Source organism: Macaca fascicularis, chromosome 8 (assembly GCF_037993035.2).
Source record: "Macaca fascicularis isolate 582-1 chromosome 8, T2T-MFA8v1.1".
Lineage (NCBI taxonomy): Eukaryota > Metazoa > Chordata > Mammalia > Primates > Cercopithecidae > Macaca > Macaca fascicularis.
Window position 1 is genome coordinate 110240325 of NC_088382.1, and position 27196 is coordinate 110267520.

Here is a 27196-nt window from a genome sequence, read left to right on the forward strand (position 1 = left end):
ACAGACGTGAGCCACAGCACCCAGTCGTTAAAAAGCAAGTTCAAAAAGTGTGTTGAGTGTGCGCTTGTTTATAAAATAAAATGTGTGTGTGTGTGTGTGTGTGTGTGTGTAGTCATGTACTCCTTAATGACATTTTGGTGAACAGCAAACTGCACATATGACAGTGGTCCCATAAGATGATAGTACCATATTTTTACCATGCCTTTTCTATGTCTAGATACAGAAATACCATGGTGTTACAATTGTCTACAGTATGAAGTACTGTAACGTAGTATACAGGTTTGTAGGCTCTACTGTCTAGGTCTGTGTAAGTACACTCCATGGTGTTCACACAACAACAAAATTGCCTAATGATGCATTTGTCAGAAGGAATCCATATTGTTAAGTGACACATGGTTGTGTGTGTGCATGTATGTATATATATGTGCATGTATGTGTATATATGCATGCTTATATATGTGCATGTATGTATAGCAAAAGAGCACTAAAAACTATTAGACTATAAACAACAGTTGTCACTGAGGAGGGGAATCATAAGGGAAGAAAAGTTACTTTTCATTGTATACACTTGTGCTATTTGAATTTTACTATCATCACCACTTCCACAACAAACTTTTCAAAGAATAACAAAGTATGTGTATATACAAACCATCAAGCAAATGTGAAAATATGAACCACTACAGAACAGAAGGCTCTAGGGCCATTTCTCAGGTTGAGTGGGCCAGTAAATATCCCAACACATTTGAACCCCTGTCTACATGAGACTTTTTCTGAGAACCCAATAGGATTTTATTTTATAAATGAGTAAATAAATGAATGAAATGTGTTCCAGTTTTTGCAAATCCGATCCTTCCTCCCTCCCCTGGCTAAGGATCCAGTTAACTAGTATCATATTACTGCAGAACGTCAATTCTTTCAGAGCTTTTCCAGCCAAGCTCATACATACAGGCATAACAATGTTTCTTTATGTGCCGTTAGAATGAGTGTTGTTCTGAACAAATGTACTTAACAGTTTCAGCCTAGGGAGCAAGTGACCCATGATTCTTTAGATCAACAAAGGAAAGGGAGTTGCTGTATGTCATTCTGTTTATTTTGAATTTTCTCCATGATTCATTTACAATAAAGGTAGAAGTAGAGAATACACAAGGAATAGCCGGCATGGCCTGCTTTCCTGATGTCTTCACTGTGGCCCACTTGGAAATCTCAGCTACAGAAGCAGGGTCAGAGACATGTTACGGGAACCCTTAATGATAAAGGCTGTAGTTCTTGTACTATACTCAAAGGTCCTCTTCTTCATGTCCTGTTTTGAGATGTATGATTCTTAGGCTACAGAAAAAGGGATCTACTTAATAAAATGAGCCAAAGGTCAAGTGACACACTTCACTTTCCATCTAAAGTCTAAACCTCCAAAAGAACAAAATAGGAACCATCCCCCAATTGACTTGAAATGAATATATTTTGCCCAAGTCCAGGCTCTGTGGGGCTGTGGCCAGTGCACACATGTGTGTGTACCTGCACACATGGTTCATGAAGAGTGTCCTGAAGAGGAATGATGGCCCCATTAAAGAAGAGCAAGCTTACCAGCTGTGCCAGTTTTAAAAACTCAACGAAGACATCACTTCTCAACACGTTTGGGTCCATGGTTACTGAAAAATATGGACGGTGAGCCAGGTTAGCATGAGCTGGGCTGGGCCTTGCCTGTTAATTGCTGTGTCCTCTAGAGATCGCTCATGCCTTGCCAGTGCTCTGTCTCCTCCCTGAAGTGATGAATGTTGAAACCTTTCAAATACAGGAAAACCCCCAAAGGTTGCCTCCTACAGGCAGCCTTAACAACAGGAACTCATGACACCCATCCAGGGTGACAGTGTTCCCAGGCATCTCACTTTATTTATACACACCCATACTACTCAACATCTATTTTGTTGCCTTACCAGGATGATAATGAAGTTTATATGAAGAATCAGAAAGATCTTAAAACCTACATCTAGACTCCCAGACTAACAAGACACAGGGTAATTTGAAAATGTAATTCAACCAAGAAACATCGATTGAGAGCACCTCTTTGGAGTCTCACCCAGTCGCCCAGGCTGGAGTGTAGTGATGTGATCTTGGCTCACTGCAATGTCTGCCTCCTGGGTTAAGGTGATTCTCTTGCCTCAACCTCCAAAGTAGCTGGGGTTACAGGCACCCGCCACCACGCCTGGCTAATTTTTGTGTTTTTAGTAGAGATGGGGTTTCATCATGTTGGCCAGGCTAGTCTCAAATGCCCAAACTCAGGTGATCTGCCTGACTCAGTCTCCCAAAATTCTGGGATTATAGGTGTGAGCCACAGCGCCCAGCCAAGAGCACCCCTTTGAATGATAGGAGTTCTCAAGATGTTACCAAAAAAAAAAAAAAAAAACCAATGACAAGGTAGTCAGAGAGATTTAAAATATTTCATTCTTCTATACTTAACAAAAATATTTTCACCCTTAGTTTTAAAGCTCCTGACACAAATAGCCAGGAGATATGGGCAGAGCAGATGGGGCAGACACACCCCCATGAGAACTGCAAACCCACAAAGTATGGCCCAGCCTGGTTCCTCCTGGTTCACCCCCCTTGCCACAGATCCTCTCCTATATCCTGTGTTACATACTTACTAAATGCTGCCAAATTTCTTTCTTCCTTCTGTTTTCATTACTGTTTTCTTTTTTTTTTTTTTTTTTTTTTTTTTTTTTGAGACGGAGTCTTGCTCTGTCACCCAGGCTGGAGTGCAATGGCGTGATCTCAGCTCACTGCAACCTCCGCCTCCCAGGTTCAAGCAATTTCCTGCCTCATTCTCTCAAGTTGCCGGGATTACGGGCATGTGCCACCATGCCCGGCCTGTTTTACTAATTTCATTAAACATCCTCTACCAGCATTTTTTATCACTGACTTCATTGCAGGCTGTGCCTTTCCCAAAAGACATCATGTTTTTCAAAATAAACGAAGAGAGAAAGTCCCTGCAACACGAGAAACTATTTATAAAAATCATTCTGTCTTTTCTGAGGGGTAATGCCCAGGGTGGAGGAGGGGAAGCCCTTGCATTATTTTCCGCAATGGGGCATATAGTCAAACTATGAATAGCTATATTCATCAGCATAAGTTATTGGGAATGAGGAAAGCTGCTGAAAAAGGTATTCACCCAACTGGTATTTACTGCATGACTATTAAGTACCAGTACTAGGCTAAAAACTTTGTATATTTTAGCTTATCTAATCTTCATGACAAACTCTGAGGTAAATTATTTCTATTTCATGGACCAAAAAAAACGGAGGCTCAGAGAAGGTAGGTATCTTGCCCAAGGTCACACAGCTGGTAAGGAACTAAAGTGGAATTTGACACTGGGTCTGATTCTAGAACCTGTGCTCTGAGTCATGAGGCGAAGCCGTACTGTCTTCTTACTTGACCTTGTCAAAGAGGGTACACAAGTCATTCTGATAAGAATAAAGACCAGTCCTGGAAAAGCAAAACCTTAAGCAGTGTGAGAACTTGTAAAAAGGCCAGGTATTAAAGGAGAATTTTGCTGAGACTTGAGAAAACAAACCAAGGGAGAATGAAAATTCAAAAGATATTACATTTTGAACTTGAACTTTGAAAGAGCTCATTCAGTAGGTCTAAAAAGAAGTATGGTCCCATGACAAAAAAACAAAACAAAAAAAAAAGTTAATGGGAAATAGGTGGCTTCTAGAATTTTTACGTACTATGTTTAAGAAAAAGATGCAGCCATGAAAAATAATGAGATAAATCTATGACTGCTGATGTAGAATGACCTCTAAGATATATATTTTAAGAGAAAAAAGTCAACATACAGGAGAAAATCTTTTTTCTTGAGCTACGAAGGACATTAGTATAATAGTTGGTGATGATTTATTTATTTATTTTTAGAGACAGGGTCTCCATCTGTCACCCAAGCTGGAGTGCAGTTGCTCAAATCATAGCTCAGGAGGTCGAGACTGCAGTGAGCTGTGACTGCACCACCGCACTCCAGCCTGGGTTACACAGCAAGACAATGACTCTAAAATAAAAATAAAAAGAGACGAGATCTATGTTGCCCAAGTTGGTCTCAAATTCCTGGGCTCAAGTGATCCTCCTGCCTCAGCTTCCCAGAGTGTTGGGATTACAGGTGTGAGCCACCACTCCCAGCCTAAATGTCTCAGCAGTTTTATGTTTGCTGACTTTATTTTTTGAGACAGGGTCTTTCTCTGTTGCCCAGGAGGGACTGCAGTGGCAAGATAAGAGTTTACTGCAGCCTGAAACTCCTGGGCTCAAGCAATCCTCCCACCTCAGCCTTCCAAGTAGGTGCAGGCACGTGCCACTACACCCAGCTAATTTTTGTTTATTTTTTATTTTTTGGTACAGACAGGGTCTTGTTATATTGCCCAGGCTGGCCTTGAACTCCTGGGCTTAAGGGATCCTCCTGCCTTAACCTCCCAAAGTGCTGGAATTGCAGGCATGAGCTACCATGCCTAGCCTAATTGTTGAAGTTTGCATAAGGTCTCTAGATAAATTACTGTATCAATGTTGTTTCCTGGTTTTGATACATTGAACATCATTGTATCAATGTTGTTTCCTGATTTTGATACATTGAACATTATTATATCAATACATAAAGTAGGCCAGGCATGGTGGCTCACCCCTGTAATCCCAGTACTTTGGGAAGCTGAAGTGGGTGGATCATTTGAGGTCAGGAGCTGGAGACCAGCCTGGCCAACATGGTGAAACCCCATCTCTACTAAAAAAATACAAAAATTAGCTGAGCATGGTGGCAAGCACCTGTAATCCCAGCTACTTGAGAGGCTGAGGCAGGAGAATCACTTGAACCTGGTAGGCAGAGGTTGCAGTGAGCCAAGATCATACCACTGCACTCCAGCCTGGGCGACAGAGCGAGACTCTGTCATAAATAAATAAATAAATAAATAAATAAATAAATAAATAAATACTAGCTGGGTGCAGTGGCTCATATCTGTAATTCCAGCACTTTGGGAGGCTGACATGGGAGGATTGCTTAAGGCCAGGAGTTTGAGACCAGCCTGGGCAACATAGTGAGACTCCATCTCTATAAAAAAAAATTTTTTTTAATTGGCCAGGCATGGTGTGTTGCATATATAGTCCCAGATTCTTGGGAAGCTGTGGTGGGAGGATTGCTTGACCCCAGGACATCGAGGCTATAGTGAGCCATGATTGTGCCACTGCACTCCAGCCTGGGCAACAGGGAAAGATCCTGTCTCAAAAAATAAAATAAAATCAGCAAGTATATAACTGCTGAGACATTTAAGTTGGGTGTGGTGGCTTACACCTGTAATCCTAACACTTTAGGAAGCTGAGGCAGGAGGATCACTTGAGCCCAGGAATTTGATATCAGCCTGAGCAACATAGTGAGACCTCATCTATTTTTTTTGTTGTTGTTGTTTTTGATCTTTTTTAGAGTCACTGTCTTGCTGTGTCACCCAGGCTGGAGTGCAGTGGAGCAATCATGGCTCACTGCAGCCTCAGCCTCCTGTGCTCAAGCAATCCTCCCACCTCAGCTTCCTGAGTAGCTGGGATTATAGGCACGCACCACCATACCTGACTAATTTTTAAAATTTTGTTTAGAGACAGGTTCTCTCTATGTTGCTCAGGCTGATCTTGAACTCCTGGCCTCAAGTGATCCTCCTGCCTCAGCCTCCCAAAGTGCTGAGATTACAGGTGTGAGAAACCATGCCCAGCCAGACCTCATATCTTTAAAAAAAAAAAAAAAAAAAAAAAAGTATTTTTAAAGCCAAATACAAAGAACACATATTATATGATCCCTTATATATGAAATGTCCAGAATAGGCAAATCTTTAGAGATAAAAATTACAGTAGTAGTTGCCAGGGCCTGGTGGGGGAGGGAAAGAGGATGATTGCCAATGGGTATGAGGTTTCTTTTGGGGGTGATGACAATATTCTAAAATTAGATTATGGTAATGGTCACACAATTAATTACATAAATATATTGTAAAAGAATTGACTTGTGCACTTTAGCAGGTGAATTTTGTGGCATATAACTTACATTGCAATAAATCTGTTTTTTAAAAAACCCTGCAAATACATACCATTTTGCAAATATTGTTCCAGTTGGTTCCTCCTCTCATCAGCCATAGCTGTGGTCATTGCCAAATAGTACTTTGGTGGGAAGGGTGGCAGGCAATTTCCAAAGACCCGCCTTAGCTGAAAGATCCAGGAAACACAGTTAGGCAGGTGACCTACCAGTTCAGGGTTGATGAGATTACTAAAGCCTCCTCTAGGGCAAGTCCCATCCCAGCACTTTATTTCAAGTTAAGCCTTCCTGGTGGCTCAAAGCGGGAAAAGAGGACAATTTGATTTTCTTAAGGAGGAATTTATTTCAGTATATATTCTGGAGATATTACTAGACATATCACAGACCGGCAGCTCCAGTCTAAGTTTCGTAGAGCTGAGATGTATGTTTATCTTTCATTTGTTTTACAAGACTAGCCACTGCTCACATCATACTATATTATCTTGATTCATTCCACAATAGTGTCTGTGATATCAATGACAATGGGAATTAAATTCCTCAACCCTACCTCCACCAAATCTGAACTTGACATATGCTTACAGCTGTGTTACCCAATGCGGTAGCCACCAGCCACCTGTGGTGAATCAGCACCTGAACGTGACTAGTTTGGATTGAGATGTGTTGTAGGTATAACATGCATTCCAAATTTCAAAGAAGAGAGAATGTAAAATATCTCACTGATAATTTTTATATTGATTACATGTTGAAATGATAATATTTTGGATACATTGAATTAAATAAAATATATTATTAAAATTAATTCCATCTGTTTCCTTTTACTCTTTTTAATGTGCCTATCAGAAAATTTTAAATTACATAGGTGACTCTTCTTCCTTCTTTCTTTCTTTCTTTCTTTCTCTCTCTTTCTTTTCTTTCTTTCTTTTTCTTTCTTTCTTTCTTTCTTTTCTTTTCTTTTCTTTTCTTTTCTTTCTTTTTTTTTTTTGAGATGGAGTTTTACTCTTGTTGCCCAGGTTGGAGTGCAATGGCTCGATCTTGGCTTACTGCAACCTCCACCTCCCGGATTCGAGCAATTCTCCTGCCTCAGCCTCCTGAGTAGCTGGGATTACAGGCATGTGCCACCAGGCCAGGCTAATTTTGTATTTTTAGTAGATACAGTGTTTCTGCATGTTGGCCAGGCTAATCTTGAACTCTCGACCTTAGGTGATCCGCCCGCCTCTGCCTCCCAAAGTGCTGAGATTACAGGCGTGAGCCCGCCGCACCCAGCCGAGAGACACACGTTATGTTTCTATTGGACCAGTGCTGGTTACAGAATTCCAATAATGCTGACATATGATCCCAAGTAGAAACCAGCCAGGCCCTTCTCTCCCACTTACTCATCTATGACCCATGACCATGGTAGTAATTATTTTTATGGAACCTAAAGAGTGGATGCATAAAAAATTATTTTAAAATTAAGAACGAAAAGTGTGCATCTTTATTCCAGCCCTACACTTGTAGTGGCAGCTTGAAGGTAAGGCACAGAATCATTCTCCTGAAAATAAGACAAAGGAAACCACTCAGAAATCCAATCAGGTTTTAACATGGTACCTCTAGAGCAGGAGGGCTGAAATCTTACTATTACCATACTCAGTGGCTTAAAGAAAATGAAAGATGGAATAAGAAAAATGAGGCTGCAAACAGTAAGAATTTTTAATTCCATGGCCTTTGTCACAAATACAGTAAGTATTTGGCAAATATTTACCTTGCATAGATAGGCCTTAACTTCAAAAAAGTCAAGAATCTGAGGACTTCTCTCCATGCCCACTACCATCACCCTGGTCCAAGCCACTGTCATCTCTTTTCTAGATTATTGCAGTAGACTTCCAACAAGCCTCTCTGCTCCTACCCATGACTCCTTCAGTCTATTCCTAACATAGCATCTAAAGTGATACTTTATTTTAATTTTGTTTTATTTTATTGAGACAAATTCATGCTCTGCTGCCCAGGCTGGAGTGCAGTGGCATGATCTTGGCTCACTGCAACCTCCACCTCCTGGGTTCAAGCGATTCTCCTGCCTCAGTCTCCCAAGTAGTTGGGACTACAGGTGTGCACCACCATGCCTGGCTAATTCTTGTATTTTTAGCAGAGATGGGGTTTTGCCATGTTGGCCAGGCTGGTCTCAAACTCCTGACCTCAGGTGATCTGGCTGCCTCGGCCTCCCAAAGTGCTGGGATTACAGGTGTGAGCCACTGCACCCAGCCTAAAGTGATACTTTTAAAATGTAAGTCAGCCAGGTGCAGTAATGCGCACCTGTAGTCCCAGCTACTTGGGAGGCTGAGGCAGGAGGGTTGCTTGAGCCCAGGAGGTCAAGGCTGCGATGCACTATGATAGCCACTGCCCTCCAGCCTGGGCAACAGAGCAAGACTCTATCATCTCTTAAAATAAGAAAAGTCAGTCAGATCATTCCACTGGCTTGCTCAAAATCCTCCTCAACTTCTCATCTCAATCAAGTAAACCCAAAATTCTTACAATGACTCAGAACTGTGCCATCTAATATGATAGGCATTAGCCACCTGTGAGTAAATTTGAACCTAATTAAAATAATATAAAATTTTTAAATTCAATCTTCAGTCTTGCTAGCTACATCTCAAATGCTTAATAGCCACTTGAAATATTGTAATTTGCTATTCAGTTGGGCAAAGCAGATATATAGCATTTCCATCAGCACAAAAGTTGTATTGAAAAACATTGGTCTAACATCTGGAGCGGTTATTAACTGCCTGCCTGTGGGCAAAACATGCTTTTTTTTTTTTTTTTTTTTTTGAGACCAAGTCTCGCTCTGTCACCCAGGCTGGAGTGCAGTGGCGCAGTCTCAGCTCACTACGTTCTCCCGCCTCAGCCTCCCAAGTAACTGGGACTACAGGCACCCACCACCACACCTGGCTAATTTTTTTTTGTATTTTCAGTAGAGACGGGGTTTCACCATGTTAGCCAGGATGGTCTCGAGCTCCTGACCTCGTGATCCGTCTGCCTTGGCCTCCCAAAATGCTGGGATTACAGGCGTGAGCCACCACACCTGGTCCCCTCATTCATTTTTTTGGTGGTTGGTTGTTTGATTTTTAGATAACTGGAATTTGGTAACAGCAGTTATTTGTGTGATTTAAAATTTTAAAAATGTGTATCTTGAAGAGAATACAGAATATTACAACCACTTTGAAAGACAGTTTGGCAATTTCTTACAAAGCTAAACATAGTCTTACTCTATAATCCAGCAATAAATACCCAACTGATTTGAAAACTGTCCATACAAAATGTTTACGGCAACTTTATTCATAACCCCCAAATGTTTATGGCAACTTTATTCATAATCCCCAAAACTTAAACAACAAAGATGTCCTTCAATCTGTGAATGGATAAGCAAATTGTGATATATCCACACAATGAAATGTTATTCAGAAATAAAATGAAATAAGCTATCAAAACACAAAAGACATGAATGAAACGTAAATAAATATTGCTAAGTGACAGAAGTCAGTCTGGAAAAGCTATATACTATATGATTTCATTTATATGACATTCTGGAAAAGGCAAAAGTACAGAGACTTTATAAAAAGATCAACAGCCACCAAGTTTTGGGGCAGGGAGGTACTGAATAGCTGAAACACATGAAGTTTTTTAGGGCAATAAAATTAGTCTATATGAAACTAGAATTGTGGATGCATGACACTATGCATTAGTCAAAAGTACAACAGAACTTCATGTTTTCTGAAGTTTACAACAGAAGCTTCATGTTTGCAAATATTTTTAGAAATAATTTAGGAGGTTGGGGGAATCTGAGGATGGAATGTAGAATGTGATAAAACTACGTTACAAATGTATGAAACCGGTTCACTGAACGTGGTGAGAAACAAAGTGCTGACCTAAGTCGCTTTAACTGAGTGGAGTCTGTAAACTAAAGGCAAAGAAGCTAACTGTACACAGGCATTGGACTCTGGCTGATAAAGCTGTTTCCCACAGGAGTATAGGTTAACAGCGCTATACTCCTACATGTGTATACAGAATCAAACAAGTAAATGAATGGCAGATAGTGGGAGTCAGGTTTCCAACTGTTGTAGTGGGAGTTTACACATAAGGGAAAAGGGCTAGAATGATCCATGTGATAATGCACTAGAGTTGAATATATTAGTATGACCACATGTTTAGTTTAATATAGATACAGATGATTACATATAGAAATATTTGTTCATATGTCCATATACATGGGTTAGTATACACACATATATTTCCTTGCTCTGTCAGCTGAGAGGACATAGATGCAACAACACTCCAGTAGCAATGAACATATCTAGTGCCCAGATCTTAATTTCCAATACCATTCTACAATAAATGCAACCAAGGATCTATGGAGAAATGGCTGATTTCTAGGACTGAGGCAGGAAATATACAAGATGGGCCTGGAGTATCTTGTAGCTCCAGAAAGTAAGGAAATATTCAAAACAAATGAAAAAAACAAGTCACAAATGGGAGTACCTCAGAGACAAAGGAGCAAAATGAAAGGCTTCCATGGGCCAAGATGGAATCATTTGACCAACCAAGTAGTAGTGAAATATAGCCCAAAGTATAAAGTGAATATCCATGAGTCCTTATAGACTTGTTATTAAATAAATAGGAGCAACTAGACAAATCTCTTGTGCAGAAGAACATCAGATAATTTCTTTTTCTTTCTTTTTTTTGGAGATGGAGTCTTGCTCTTGTTGCCCAGGCCATAGTGCAATGGTGCGACCTCTGCCTCCTGGGTTCAAGCGATTCTCCTGCCTTAGCTTCCCAAGTAGCTGGTATTAAAGGCATGCACCACCACGCCTGGCTAATTTTGTATTTTTAGTAGAGATGGGATTTCTCCATGTTGGTCAGGCTGGTCTTGAACTCCTGACCTCAAGTGATCTGCCCACCTCGGCCTCCTAAAGTGTTGGGATTACAGGCCTGAGCCACCACGCTGGGCCATATCAGATAATTTCTATAGATACTCCTCAAGGAGGGGGAGCATAAATCCCCACTCTCAGTGTGGGCTGCACATAGTGACTTCCTTCCAAAGAGGACGCTATGGAAAGAGAAGACAAAGAGGAACTTTACAGTGGAGAAACCTGACAAATACTACCTCACCCAGGTGAAGAAGATCAACATCAAGAGTATAAGTCAGATGATAGCAGGTACCTTTGATACGATGTGATTAGAGTGGTACTTTATCTCTGGGGTCTTCATCCCCCCAACCCGTAACCCCCATCTAATCATGTGAAAAATGTAAGACAAATTCCAAGAAGGATATTCTACAAAATATATGACAAGTACTCCTTAAAATTATCAAGGTCATTAAACATAAGGAAAATCTAAGAAACTGTCACAGTCAAGAGGAACTTAAGGAGACCTAACAACTCAATGTAACATGGAACCCTGGCCGGGGTCTTGGAAGAGAAACAGGACATTGGGTAAACACTAAGGACGTCTGAAAAGTTATAGATTGTAGTTAATAAGAACGTATCAATACTGATTTGTTAATTGTAATGAATGTACCATATTAATATAAAACCTTAATAATAGAGGAAACTGTGGATTATATGGAAACCCTCTGTCCTATCTTCTTTGTTAACTAAAACTGTTTCAAAAAATAAAGTTTATTAAAAAAAAAAAAACTGATGTTCTGGCTTCTCTTGAAAACTGAGATCTGCAATCAATGGGTTCACACTCAGGCAACTGTCTGGTGAGGGGACCTAAGCCGTTCCCACCACTCTCCACTGTTGTTCACTTGATCCTCGTCTCTCATTTAAAGTACTTGCCAGTTGGCTGCGGTGGCTCATGTCTGTAATCCCAGCACTTTGGGAGGCCTAGGCAGGCAGATTGCTTGAGCCCATGAGTTTAAGACCAGCCTAGGTAACATGGCAAGATGTTGTCTCTACTAAAAATACAAAAAATTAAGCCCGGTGTGGTAGCATGTGCCTGTAGTCCCAGCTACTCAGGAGGTTGAGATGGGACAATAACCTTAGCTGGAGACGTCAATGCTAAGGCTACAGTGAGCTGAGATCACACCACTGCACTCCGGCCTGGGCCACAGGAGTGACACTTTGTCTCAAGAAAACAAAACAAAACAAAACAAAAATTATATATATATAATATATATTATATATATGTATATATATAAAAACTTGCCTGTAGCCATTTAGGTTTGCAATCTCTCATCTAAACCTAGAATAATTTTTTTTTTTGAGACTCCTGTGGCCCAGGCTAGAGTATGATTAAACCTAGTATAAAATATTGTAGTGACAATTCTGTTTCTTTTAAACTCAAGGAAATTTTTCTGCCCTTCCAGAAACTGCCAAAAGGCATCCCAGTTGGAGCATTATCCCAGGCAGTGCTGCTGAAACAACCTGGGATTGATGCACCCATCTCTGCTAATTCCATTAAATAGAAGCAAAAATTTGACTTCTTGTGTACAATTATTTCTTGGCTAACTGATGAAGTGATCTTGAAAAGGCAATTGTCTTCATTGGCATGTGTTTGTTAATGTCGCAGATGCTCCCGAATCAGTTCTAATCACAGCAGCCTTGAATGAACAGGGCTGCCTGAGTTATCTATCTACAAGGCAGTATCTTGGGGAAGCTCTGAGGCCAAGATCTGGGGAAAAATCAACAAGGATTAAGGTTCTAATACCTATCACAGAGCAGAAACCCTCCCAGCAGGTTTTTACAACCTGAGCTGACTTGTCAAGGAATCTTTCCCCTCCCTTCTCTGATACCGATCTAAGGGGGACAATGAACATAAAAGAAACTGAGTACTTAAATGTGCCAAAAGTTAACAATCAAATCCAAATTCAACGCCACCAAAAGATGACCTATTCTATGGGTCTCGGTGCACAGTTGAGCTATCAAAACCACCAGCGTACTGAGAATTATCTGGTACTACAGTTCAGCCCTATCTGTCTTTCAAAAACCTATTTAAAGAGATCAAAAGGAAAACATACCTCTTCTGCTCTTTTATTATGTGGTGTTTTTGTTTGTTTGGGGTATTGTGGGGTTTTTTTAAGACTGTTATCTGACAAATATTTTCATAAACCCCAGAACAGGCCGGGCGTTGGCTCATGCCTGTAATCCCAGCACTTTGGGAGGCTGAGGCGGGCAGATCACCTGAGGTCAGGAGTTCAAGACCAGCCTGGCCAACATGGCAAAACCCCGTCTCTACTAAAAATACAAAAATTAGCCAGGTGTGGTGGCGGGCACCTGTAATCCCAGGTACCCGGGAGGCTGAGGCAGGAGAATCACTTGAACCTGGCAGGGGTGGAGGTTGCAGTGAGCGGAGATCGCACCACTTCACTGCAGCCTAGGTGAAAGAGCAAGACTCCATCTCAAAACAAAACAAAAAACAAAAACAAAAAAAATCCCAGAACAATCTCCTGTACCAACTTCCTCTTCGTACAGCTCTCCCTGTTAACATAAAGAGGACTTTACAGGTCAGTTGAAAATGTCAACTACTTCCCCCACCTTACTGCATCCACAACCCCCCCATACCTATGCCAAAATGGTGATGGCCAGGGACAAGTAGAATTACAGACACAAACGGTGTCTGTTTCTAAGTCAACTCATTCATCCCACCTCTCCAAGTCCCCTTGTAGTTAAAAACCCAAATTCACTAGATAATGGGCCACAGCTCAGAGTCTGGGTGGTGGCATCTAGCCCCTAAGAGCATGGCCTAGAGCTTGCATATTATCCCATTTGTTCCTCAAAACAGTACTACGAGGTAGATAGATCCTCAGCACCACGAACATTGTCAAATTCCACCTTGAGCAGGAGCAACCCCAGACTCAGGGAGATGAAGTGACTTAAAACTAGGACATCCAAGCTAATGACTGGCAGAAGATGGAGTCAGTCTTCTCACTGCTGTCATCACCACCACCATCACCTTTTCCGCCAAATCTCTGCTGAGCAACTACCAAGGCAGAATTCCAGGCTGGGTGTTCCATACCCACAAGCCTTCATTCTGTCCCTTCATTCAAATATTTGCGTTTTGCTTGTAAATAATCAGGGAAGACACAATATACACACAAAAAGAGGAAGGAACATGACAAGGTTGAAACATGAGGTGGCACAGCAATCAGAGAAAGGCATCTCATGCAGTCAAGGGGGACTTCCTAGAGGAGATGGGACTGAGGTGGGCTTTGAGAAACGATTGCTCCCTTGACAGGTAGACTAAAACCAGGAGTCATCCCCAGTAGAGGAAGTGAGGCAGTCAGAGACAAAGAGTGAGCCAGCCTGATAGGAACAGGAGGTATGGGTAGGGAAAGAGGAGATCAGGTTAGGTCAGAGGGGAAGCAGCCAGGTTGGGTCAGCACTTGGCAGGGAGGACAACTGAACCAGCGCATACAGGCTGCACAGCCCTCCCCTCCTGCTGTCGGGTCCTTTGCAAGCTTTCCCAACTTGTCCCCATTGCCATGTCTGATGCTGGCAGAGTACAAAGAAATGGAGTCCCATATCACTGTTCACAGAGCCCCATATCACTTTCACAAGATGGCCTCATCTGTAACTTGGTCGAAATGAGCTGATTTAATGCTTCCCTCACAGATTTCTTTAAATCTATTTGGGCAGGGTGGTGCCGGCAAGAGCAGGAGCATAAATCAAACTGGTTTTGTTTATCTAAAGGCACAGGAAAAGCTGGGGCCAGCCAGTTCACACAGCAGGAAGACGGGCAGCACTGAGCACACAGGGTCAAGCTGCCAGAGCCTGAGGGAGCCTCACTGCAGACAGGGCTGCAGGTGAAGATGACAGGGGGTGCAGGTCACAGCAGAGCCCATGGAAACACACCCACCTCTTCCCAAGGTCCAGTTTTTCCTTTTTGTTTTTGTTTTTGTTTTTGTTTTGAGACGGAGTCTCCCTCTGTTGCCCAGCCTCGAATGCAGTGGTGGTGAGATCTCAGCTCACCGCAATCTGTGCCTCCTGGGTTCAAGCAATTCTCATCCTCCCAAGTAGCTCCCAAGTAGCTGGGATTATAGGCACATGCCACCACACCTGGCTTAATTTTTTGTATTTTAGTAGAGACAGGCTTTTACCATGTTGCCCAGGCTGGTCTCAAACTCTTGAGCTGAAGTGATCCACCCACCTTGGCTTCCCAAAATGCTGGGATTCCAGGTGTGAGCCACTGCTCCTGGCCAACACAGGTCCAGTTTTTATGCATTAGCTCTCCACATACCCTGGCTGAGATGGAGTAGAGGCCACTTCACCTGTGCCAGGTACTGCCCCTCAATCTCGTTATCCAACATGCAAAATATAAGCCCAATTCTTAAAGCCGAAGATCACACATGCTACAGTAATAGTCGTAATTTAACAGAATGCATGGCATATAATAGAAACTTGGTAAATATTTCTTAAGCAAATAATTGGTTAATTCTATAGATGAAAACTATCCTATCAGGATGCAGAACGTCCCAGAAAATAAACTGGAAATAAACTCATATTCCCCAAACACACGCACAGATGGGACTTTCTACTATTTCGTTTTTGACAGTGCTCTGTGTTAAATCAGATTAAGAATTCTGAGCTGTTTCACATCCTCCACTGAATAGGAGAAATAAAAACTAGCTGAGAAGTATCTGGGAGAGGTCACCCAACCCTTCAGTCTCAGACTTCGGGTAGTCAGATAAAATACAGGATGCTCAATTAAATATGTATCAAGTGGTGCATGGGACATACTAAAAAAAATTGTTTGTTGTTGACTTGTAATTTAAATTTAACTGGAGGACTTTGTATTTGAATTTGCTAAATCTAGCAACCCTACTGAGACTCTTCCTGTTTTTTTTTGTTTGTTTGTTGGAAACAGGGTCTCACTCTGTCACCCAGGTTGGAGTGCAGTGGCACAATCTGGGCTCACTGCAACCTCCACCTCCCAGGCTCAAGCAATCCTCCCACTCTAGGCTCCTGAATAGCTGGGATTACAGGAGCACCACCTTGCCTAGCTAATTTTTTGTATTTTTGGTAGAGACAGGGTTTTGCCATGTTTCCCAGGCTGGTCTTGAACTCCCGAGCTCAGGCAGTCCACCCACCTTAACCTCCCAAAGTGCTGGGATTGCAGGTGTGAAACACCATACCCAGCCTCAGACTCTTTACCTATAAAATGAGAGTGATGATGATGATTAAACTGCTGACCTCACTGGGGACTTGCTGGAACAAAATCCTGTGTCTGGAGCTCTCATGACAGAGAGTGGATGTTGGAGGCCTGCTGTCAGGGCTGAGTGAAGGGGATTGAGAGCAAAAAGAATATTGGGGCCAAGGGCAAACTTCCCCTTCATCCTCTGAAGCTTCACTGAAAAATCAACTGACAAAAGGCAGATTCATAGGAGAAAAGGCATACAAATTCACTAACATGCGCGAGAGTCTTCCAAAATATAAGAACTCAAAGAAATGACCAGATGGTTGATGGTTTTATACCATCTTGAGATTACAGAAAAAAGCAGGGCTTAGAGCATGGCCAAAAACAGGCTATGGTGGCAAATCAGGTTATGGTGGCAAGACAGGTCATGGTAAGAAGAGGAGAGACCTGGCTAGCAAAGGTGGTCTAGTATACAGAGGAAACCCACAGGCAGCAGCTCTCAGAGAGAATAGTTGGTAAACATTTCTTTCAGACGTTTAAAGGTGTCAGACTCTCCGTGATTATTTCCTGAATCTGAACAAGAGAGGACTTCAGAGAAAGCCTGGCTGCATCAATACAAATTCTCTCTACGGGTGCAAATCTCCCCCACAAAAGGCAGCTTTTCAGCTATTCTGATATTTCCAGCTCTCTACACAGCCATCTTGAAATATGTCATAATAGTACATTTTGGGATAAAATATTTTGGTTTCCTTCAAGGACAAGGGACTTTTAGAGTGAGGCAAAAAAAATTTTTAACCTGGATCATGGTGGTGGTAATTGTATACATTTACCAAAATTCATTACACTGAACTCATAAAGTTGGGGAATTTTATTTCATTACACGATTCCAAAATATAGTAAAAGTATGTTAGTTTAGGACTTAGTCATTTGACTCATTGTTTTACTAATACGATTTATTTTATCAACTTTAGAAAGAAACCACATTAATGTAATAGGTCAGAGCAGGTTCTGGAAATCAAATCCTGCCTCCAACAGTAACAATATGACTTTGGGAAAATTGTGCCTCAGTTTCTTCATCTGTTAAATTGGACTAATTCTAATGCTAGCCTATAATAAGGCTATTGTAAAAATTAAGCTATTACAGGTAAAGTGTTTGGTACCAAACTCAGCACACAGTAACTACTTGTTATTGTTTCATATTGATTATAAATACCACCAGCCATCTAAGATCTAAATAGTTTCTTTAAAAATGTAGTAGTTTGTATAGAAAGGGGGAAAATGATAAATATTGATATAAGATATATGGAAGTTGGAAACTAGACAAAGAAATTTCCATTTTAGGATTTTGAGAAATCTGGGACAAATAGGAAATATTTATTAAAATCTATTTTATTAAAATCTATTGTATACCCTATTGAGGGCACTAAGCCATGGTAATTCAATATTTATTTAAAGGCCCCCATAGTAAATAACAGACAATTTCTACTTCATATCTTACCAAATAGAAGATCAAGAATAAAAGTTACTCACTCTATGCCTCTGCTTCTGGACCTGCCAGGATTTGGTTCATCTGAGTTTTCCTGAAAATAAGCATTTTCCCAAGTCTGTTGGGTAAGGAGGGCCGGATTCAGGAATGCTTGAAGCCTCTGAGTCCACAAATGTTTGCTGAGCATACATTATGTACCAGGCTCTACGAACAGCTGGCCCCTAATCTTCACAAGCAAACTGTGAGGCTGACACCCATAAGGACCTATTTGCTTATTATTTCTGATGAGAAAATTGAAGGCCAGAGGAGAGGTGAGGCGATCAGCCAGGATGCAGTTGATCAGTCACAGGCTGTCTTGCTGCCTCCTGCTCTGCTCCCTTCCCTTCCCCACCTCAAGCTGCAGGAAGACGGAGGAGGGTAGGAGAGGATACCCTGCCTCCCCCTGCCAATGCCTAAGACACCCATTATTTCTCTTCCTCTGAGATCCCTGCCTCTGCGGTCCTCACAATTCCCCATGTGTTTCAGTCACAAGTAGCTTCTTATCTTCTGGAGATCTGAATCTATGCCATTCTTCATTCAATCATTTGACAATCGTTCCAAAGGACCTACTGGGTCACAGCACTAGTAACACAAAGAAGACCACTCAAATTAACTAGTAACCACATTACAACTGCTCTTGGTTGACTTCAAAGATACTTAATCTCACCTTGAAAATGGACTTTCCAATGCACTATGATGTGTGAGCAAGAAGGCTTGCTACAGTGACAATTTCAATAGCAGAAAAAACAAACTAAGCTGTCGGTCAACAGAAGATGGTTAAATGAAACATGGCGTATCTAACTCACTAGAAACCCAGAGACTGTCTGAAAAAACTCTCTCTCAAAAAAAATTAATAGTTGTTGCCTCTGGGCAAGCTTTTTCTGTTTTCTCTATTTTTTTTTTTTTTTTTTTTTTTTTTAATAAAGACGAGGTCTCGGCTATGTTGCCCAGGCTAGTCTCAAACTCTGGGACTCAAGTAATCCTCCTGCCTCAGTCTCCCGAAGTATTAGTATTTAAGCATGAGTCAAAGTGCCTGGGCTATACTTTTGTTTTTAATGTTAGGTATGTGCTCTTTATAATCTAAAATCTAAAACAAACAAACAAAAAAAGCACTATTCATGGGAGAGTGGAGGAGGAGGGTAAAGCTTATGTCTAAACTTTCATTTACTTCTCTAATCCATTTTGAAGACTTATAACACCTCCTTATAAGAACAATGAAACCCATTAGAGCAGACTAATAAATCAGTCTGCCTCCCAGAGAAAATACTGTGGAGACAGCAGGGTGAGAAACAATCCTAGCTAGCTTGGTAACTCATGTTCCCTGGTTCCCAGCCTGCCAGTACTTGAAGCCTCATGGCCATTCGAAAACAAAACTAGTGACACACCTTTTTAAAGGGGGCAAACTTAAGAAACTCTTGAGACAAAGGAGATTAAATACCCATGTACAAGACTCCAAAGACTCTAGGCCTTGATGGAGACCCAGTTTGTTCATTTTGGAGGGAGACATTGTCCTGGGGAACAGCGGGCACTGAAATGGGGCTCAGCATAGCCCCAGCGCCCTGCCAGGCCGGGCTAGCGGAGATCACCGGGCTGCGAGGGGCTTGGGAGAATCACCTACGCCCCGTTCCCTCATCTCACAGCTGTAGGCCACCAGGAGCCGCAGCGTGCATTCATCCAACTGTATGCCAAGCAATTCAGTTCATCTTTACCACGACCCTGTTTCACAATAGGAAGCCCGATAGGAAGCCCGAGGCCCTGAAAGGCCCAGTGTCTTGCCAGAGTCAGAGGAACAGAGCGCTTGGGGGACAACTTTCTCCACCTGTCTCAGTGGATGGGCTCGTACCCGCCTCCAACCTGCTCACCTGTTCGTTCCAATCGTGCAGCTGGCTGTAGCGCACCCTGCAGAAGAGGAACCCGTCCAGGTACACGGAGTACAGCTGCAAACACAGACACCCCCTCCCGGGTAAGCCGAGGGATAGGTGAGCATTGTCACCGGCCCCCTCCCTGCCCAGCCTGACCCCGGCCCTGGGCGCACCACGTAGCGGCCCCCCAGCGCGTCGGACCGCTGCTGGGACACCGGGATACAGAAATGCATCTTCATGGCTGGGCGGTGGCCTGGGAGCAGCGCTGGAAACCCGACCCGCGGCGGCGGCGCGGTGCGCAGCTCTGAGCTCGGCAGCAGCGGACGCAGCTGGGTCTGCTACGCGACTCAGGGCGAACCCCGGCGCCCGCTCTCCCGGCCCGGGGCATCCACAGGTGGGGCCGGGGCCGGGCCGCGCCGCCTCCCAGTGCCCGCCCCATCCAGCCCCGCCGCTCGGTCCCGGAATAGGTGGCGACCGGGGCTGGGGCGCATCCACGGCCACCCCCACCCCGGACATCGGCCACTGTTGGCATTTTCTCCAAGCAGGCCCGCGAGGGGCTTGAAAACAGTTTGAGTTCCATTACCTGCCAACACTGCCTGCAGTGCACTAATTAAGATTTCTGGAATTACATAGATCTGGTAACTGCCTTATGATTAGCAGGGTTATGTTTGGTCAGTTTTTTGTATTGGCATTTGTTAAATGTAACACAAGACATTCAGCAATATATGCAACCCTGCTTTAGCGTTATTCTTTCAATCTTGCTTTTTCCCCTTAAATACCAGAAGCCCCCCAAAATGGAAATGGCTTGGGTCTCTCTTGATCCTTGAGAAGCCCTCATTTTTAGACAGGTGCATTCACGTGAACACTTGGTTCTCTGGACTACCCAGTGCAAGTTCTTTAAACAGTCTCTCATTTTTAGTTGCTGTGGAAAATAATCTTCCTAATTCTCTTATTTTAGTTAAATGAGACTAGAAATCCTCCCACCTCGCCGTGATCAATGAGCACAGAGATGTTGCAGGCCTCGCCAACCTGTTCTGTAGCAAGCCCTGGGCTAACTCTATTCTTCCCTCTCTCCCTTAATCCACCCATAACTCTTCCAGGTAAACAGAGGACATCCTACCATGGACAAAACAGGCCCAGGGGGAGGAGGAACTTGTCCAAGCTCACAGGGCATTTTTTTCATGGGTCTGAGTCATTTACTGCAGGACTTCATCAGGATCATTGAAAGTTCTTTCAAATGCCAGTCATCTCTGGGTAAGAGCTGCATGTCTGGGAAGGGGAAGTGGCGCCTGACAAACACCGGTGCCTCCTGTGTGCTTGCTGTGTGCCAGGACCTGACATACGCTATGTCATTTAATTTTCACAATCACCTTGGGCTAGGAGCGATTGACAGTTCTGGTCTTATAGAAAAGGGAATCGAGACATACGGCCATTAAGTGAGGGAAGCAATATCATATAGGAGTTAAGAGAATGGCAACAGGAATTCGTGTCCCGGCTTAGTGGCTTCTAGCTGAGAGGTCTTGGGCAAATTAGTGGTCTCTTTTTTTTTTTTTTTTTTTTTTTTGAGACAGAGTTTTGCTCTTGTTGCCCAGGCTGGAGTACAATGGTGCAATCTCAGCTCACCACAACCTCTCCCTCCCGGGTTCAAGTGATTATCCTGCCTCAGCCTCCTGAGTAGCTGGGATTACAGGCATATGCCACCACACCTGGCTAATTTTGTATTTTTTAATAGAGACAGGGTTTCTCCATGTTGATTAGGCTGGACTCGAACTCCTGACCTCAGGTGATCCACCCACCTCAGCCTCCCAAAGTGCTGAGATTACAGGTGTGAAATTAGTGCACTCTTTAAGCTGCAGTTCCTTCTTATGAAATCATGTTAATAACTCTACTCACTTCAAGGGAATTTTCACTCCATGATAGATGGGCCTCAGGGTATTTCCCCTGCCCATAGGCCATCTCTGATCTGGAAGGCCTCCCTATATGAAGGCCAGGGGCATTCCTGAGTGCCTCTTGGGGCAAAGGCTGATCAGGGCAGCTCCGGAATCTGGTCTGATCTTCAGGGCAAAGCAGAGCATTTTGGTTAGACCCAGAAGTGGCCCCAGCCTTCCTGGAACTTTCTTGCTCCAGTGAATGGCCTGGACTCTGGCTTCACCCCATGGCGATGTCCACACAGGGCCGTTCCCTTCCTTTCACTAAGTGCCCCCCGGGAGTTGAACTGGAACAGGACAGGCCTCTGTGTAAGTCACTGTCCTCTTGCACACCTGACGTCTGCTGTAGCCATTCAGTCATTCAGTCAGTGAACATTATTGAGCTCCTTCTGTGGACTCCACACTACAAGACAATCTTCAAACATAACCAAGAGATAAGTATAATAATGGTAGCTTACGCGATTGGAGGCGCTGCTCTGAACACTTTACATGAATGAAGTCATTTAATTCTCACAATTGCCTGAAGTAAGTACTGATGTTATTCTCATTTCACAGATGGGGAAACTGAAGCATAGAGCAATGAAGAAACTTGTTCTGAATTGCAGAATTTGTGAGTGGTAGAGTGGGGATGTGAAGTAAGTGGTCTGCCTCTAGAGCCTGTGCTCTGTGAAGCTGCTTTTCAGGGGTGTCTGGGGAAATCTGTACCATGACTTGACAAGTGCACCCTTCAGAAGTTTTTAATGTTTTTTTTTTTTTTTTTTTTTTTTTTTTGAGATGGTGTCTTGCTCAGTCACCCACGCTGGCGTGCAGTGGCGCAATCTTGGCTCACTGCAAGCTCTGCCTCCCAGGTTCACGCCATTCTCCTGCCTCAGCCTCCCAAGTAGCTGGAACTACAGGCATCCGCCACCATGCCTGGCTAATTTTTTGTATTTTTAGTAGAGATGGGGTTTCTCCGTGTTAGCCAGGATAGTCTCGATCTCCTGACCTCCTGATCCGTCCGCCTTGGCCTCCCAAAGTGTTGGGATTACAGGCGTGAGCCACCGCGCCTAGCCCACAAGTTTTTAATTCCTAATGGAGTTTGAAATAAACGTTTATGGTGTTCAATTTCTGAATCAATTCTATATTGTTTCCAAGGGGTATTTTAATTTACTCTGTGCCTGGCTCAGATTCAGCACTCAATCAAAGTTTAATATTTCTTCATTCAGGGAGTATTCATTGAGTGCTTCTTATGGGCCAGGTGCTGCAGTGAGACTGTTAGACATGGCAGCCTCAGTCCCCTAACCTCATGGAGCCTAAGCTTATTTAAAAAGAGGCAATTTCTATAGTGTGGTCCATAGTGTTATAGAACAAGTACACTATTTCCTACTTTTAAAGCTTTAGGCATTATTTGCATGTTGCCTCTCATCTACTTGGTGTGTAATCTTTTTGGCTCTTTGATATCTGGTACCCACACTGTTTTGGAGGTATGGATAATGAGGTATGGCTCTGTCTTGTTGTGCAACTTTCCACCTCTCCTGAGTCCTTCACACCCTTGGGCCTCTGGGATGGGGAGGGCAGTAGGGTCCACAAGGGAACCAACAAGGTGGATCCTAATGGCTGGTGCTCTACACCTCAGCCAATGTGCATTATGGGTTCCTTTGCTGAATCTTTTCTTATAGCCCAGGTGTTGGGCACATCATCCCAACAGTCAAAACTGTCGCCATATGAAAAAAACGGTCTTGAGCAAACATGGAAGAGATTCCTGGTTGGTGGACACCTATACTGAGCAAACACAGAAAGGGAGAGGAGCTGGAAGGTGGAGTATGCAGAGTTAAGGCTTCACATCCTGTGTATCTTTCTTCATCTGCCCACCTCCTCCTCACTCTCTTGGGGTTCAGACCAGTGAGTCAGAAAGGTAAGGCTGGATGGCTTGGGATGTGTGTCTTTCTCTGTCTTTACCTGTATTGGTCTGTGTTGAGTGTTCTAGGGTCTTTTGGAATTTGAGGAAATATACAAAATTATATGATACATAGGAGAACTACAAAATCACACTAGTGGTTCTAAAATGTCCATGGTTCCTGGAGGATTTTCTGGCCCAGAACATCTAAACTCAGAGACTCACTGTAGTTGGTTGAATAGTGTCCTGATTTAGAAATACGGTCTTGTCAGACGTCATCAAGGTAAGGCTCAAGATGAGATCCTACTGGATTAGGGCAGCTCTATATCCAATTAGTGTGTCCTTATAAGGCACAGAAAAGGAAATACAGAGACACAGAGGTGAAGGCTATGTGAACATGGAGGCAGAGCTGGAGTTCTGCTTCCAGAAGCCAAGGAGCGCCTCAGGCCACCAGAAGCTCAGGAGAACAAGGAAGGAGTCAGCCTAGAGCCTTCAGAGGGAGCATGGCTCTGCCGACACTTTGATTTCAGACTTCCAACCTCCAGAACTACGAGAGAACTCATTTCTGTGGTTGTAAGCCATCCGTTTGAGGCACTTTGTTATGCAGCCATGAGAAAAACCTACACTGATGCTGTGGCCACAGTCAGCCTCATGCCAGAGAACAGAGGGCTGAGCCCCTGGCCATGTGTGCATCTGGGAGGAGAATGGAACAGAGAAAGAGCAGCTCAGAGGAAAGGAGACCTGCAATCTGAGGAACAGTGTCCTGAATGTAGTAACAAGACTGGCTAACCCTACACAGCACTCACTCTGGGCCAGACGTAACTCTGTGTAACATGCACAAACTCATTTAATGCTTACAACAACCATCTGAACTTGGTTGGTTTGGTTTTTGTTTTTGTTTTTGAGTCAGGGTCTTGCTCTGTTGCCCAGGCTGGAGTGGAGTGGCATGATCATGGCTCACTGCAGCCTTGACCTCCCTAGGCTCAGGTAATCCTCCCACCTCAGCCTCCCAAGTAGCTGGGACTACAGGGGTGCACCATCACACCCAGCTAATTTTTTTATTTTTTTGGTAGAGATGGGGTTTTGCCCATGTCACTCAGGCCAGTCTCTAATCCCTTGGTCTCAAGTGCTCCTCCCACCTCAGCCTCCCAAAGTGCTGGGATTACAGATGTGAGCCACTGCCATGGTCTTTGGTGTGATTGTTATCCCTATTTTATAGGAGATGAAACTGAGGTGGAGGGAAATCAATAACTCACCCGAAGTCACACAGTTTGTAAGAGAAGAGTCAAGGTTCAAATCCAGGCTGCCTGGAAAGTCTCCAAAGCCCTCGCTCCTAATCACTCATCCAAACAAAAATAACTTTTCAGTCTGTACTTACTCATGTGAGGAACTCTGGAAAATCCAGAGTCTCCAGATTTGAGGGGTGACATCAGGAAAATACCATTCTATGGAAATGAAACTGCTGGGAATCGAGCTATGGCAGAAGTGACCCCCACCCCAGGGCACCTGGGAATGTGCTGCTGAGAAGCACCCATCCCTTCCAGGGCCTCTGTGCAGGCACCACATTCAATGTGGGAATTGAAAGATGAAAATGGAAAAAGTACAGATGGGGCCGGGTGAGGTGGCTCAGGCCTGTAATCCCAGCACTTTGGGAGGCCAAGGTATGGGGATCACTTGAGGTCAGGAGTTCGAGACCAGCCTGGCCAACATGGTGAAACCCTGTCTCTACTAAAAATACAAAAATTAGCCAAGCGTGGTAGTACACATCTGTAAGCCCAGCTGTCAGGGAGGCTGAGGCAGGAAAATCACTTGAACCCAGGAGGTGGAGGTTGCATGAGCTGAGATTGTGCCATTGCACTTCGGCCTGAGCGACAGAGTGAGAATCTGTCTCCAAAAAAAAAAAAAAAATGAAACAGCAAGTGGGGCCAGCTGCCAGAGTATTGTCTGCCTCACTGCCTAGTAAGAGGAGGCAGACAATACTCAAAAACTGCTAAATACCAGCACCTTGGGGATGGGGCACAGTGACGTCCAGTCAGCCACAACAGCACACAGGAGGGACATTGACCCAGCAGGCACAAAGGAGGAGCGGGGAAGGAAAGGCTTTCTGGAGAAGGTGATGTTTGAGAGAGATTATTCAGGAAGAGTTAACTGGTAAGAGCATTTTAGGAAGGCAACACAGCAAAGACCTGGGGTAATTAAAAGAAACAAAAACAAAAAGCCAGGAGATATGGTTTGGCTGTGTCCCCACCCAAATCTCATCTTGAATTGCAGCTCCCGTAATTCTCACATGTTGTGGGAGGGATCCTGTGGGAGATAACTGAATCATGGGGGTTTACCTCATACTGTTCTCATGATAGTGAATACCTCTCACGAGATCAGATAGTTTTATAAGGGGAATCCCCTTTTTGCTTGGCTCATTCTCTCTTGTCTGCCACCATGTAAGAAGTGCCTTTCACCTTCTGCCTTCCGCCATGATTGTGAGGCCTCCCCAGCCACGTGGAACTGTAAGTCCATTAAACCTCTTTTTCTTTATAAATTACCTAGTCTTGAGTATGTCTTTATCAGCAGGAGTTTGTTGTTATGGAGAAGTATAGGTGAGGCCTAAGAAGTGGACAGTGAGGCTGGGGAGGGAGGCAGCCTGATCTTTTGAAGGTTGCAGCTGCTGGGCCAAGAAGCTTGGAGTTTGCCTGTAGATGAAGAAGAGCTACCTATGGAAGAAGGTGTGGACAGCATGTGTTCTAGATGGAGATCACTGTGGCCAGTGTGCAGGGAATGAGGGGGCTGTCGCATAACTAGAGGCAGTCAGACCAGCAAGGAAGTTTTTTGACAGAAAAGATTGTAGAATATGAGTTTCGTAAAGTGCTCCTCAAAAACTGGGTGGGAGGCCTGGGTGGCATCATCTGTGATAACCCCACTTGGATGTTCACAAAGTGCTTTAGTGTATGGAGGGCTCTGAGATGTCTGCAGCAAGGAAATCTGGGACTCTGTTTTACATTGTACCTGTTCACATCGCAGGGGCTAATGTCTCAGGAAAGTCTGTCAACAGAAGACAGAGGCCTAGGCTAGGGCGGTGTCCAAAAGGATGTATTTAAGAAGCATGCTTGGTCTCTCAAGTCACCCGCTTGTCCCTCTTCCAAGTGTACTTTCCTTCCTTTTTTTCTTTCCTTACTGTTCTTTTCCTTTCCTTACTGTTCTAAAGCTTTTTAAGAAACTTCCACTTCTGCTCTGAAAAATAAATTAAAAAGAAACAGCCAGACATGGTGGCTTACATCTGTAATCCCAGCACTTTGGGAGGCCAAGGCAGGCAGATCACCTGAGGTCAGGAGTTTGAGACCAGCCTAGTCCAACATGGTGAAACCCTGTCTCTACTAAAAATACAAAAATTATCCAGGTGTGGTGGTGGGTGCCTGTAATCCCAGCTACTCGGGAGACCGAGGCAAGAGAATCTCTTGAACCTGGGAGGCAGAGGTTGCAGTGAGCCGAGATAACGCCACTGCACTCCAGCTTGGGCGACAGAGTGAGACTCTGTCTCAAAAACAAACAAACAAACAAACAATAAAAAATTTAAGATCAAAGCACAAACTGTGTAATTAGCTAGAAATGGCTCCCGTCCTCAAAAAGCCAAAAGATAACCATTTAGGCTTTAATGATTTGTTGACCCTAAACCACTTTGGGATCCTTTCACAATGCATTGCAAAGTTTGGCTACTTGTACTTGATCCACTTTCTGGTGGTTTTCATTTCCTTTCTCTTAGATCCTCTCTTCATGTGTAATAGTTGCTGCCGACAATGATTTCCAGATGTGAGCCTGCTCTGTCCCAGTCCGGCAGTGAGAAGTATGGAAAAACTGAACCAGGCA

General features: G+C 43.6%; 1 protein-coding gene across 8 annotated transcripts in view; it reads right to left on the reverse strand.

The window, feature by feature from the left end:
* SNX31 (sorting nexin 31) overlaps nt 1-20065 on the reverse strand; it is a 71337-nt gene extending 51272 nt beyond the window's left edge. For 4 of the 8 annotated variants that reach the window (XM_065519479.2, XM_065519477.2, XM_065519476.2 and 1 more), the window contains exons 1-4: nt 19708-19883; nt 19535-19609; nt 6096-6210; nt 1582-1646 (exon numbers count right to left, since the gene is read on the reverse strand). In XM_065519479.2, the coding sequence (XP_065375551.1) occupies nt 1582-1646; nt 6096-6210; nt 19535-19609; nt 19708-19773 (321 nt within the window). In that variant the 5' untranslated portion in view covers nt 19774-19883. Of the gene's footprint in view, nt 1-1581; nt 1647-6095; nt 6211-19534 lie in introns of all 8 variants that reach the window. The other 4 variants (XM_073999228.1, XM_045398566.3, XM_045398567.3 and 1 more) reach the window with 3 other exon arrangements.
* Nucleotides 20066-27196: the final 7131 nt, after the last annotated feature.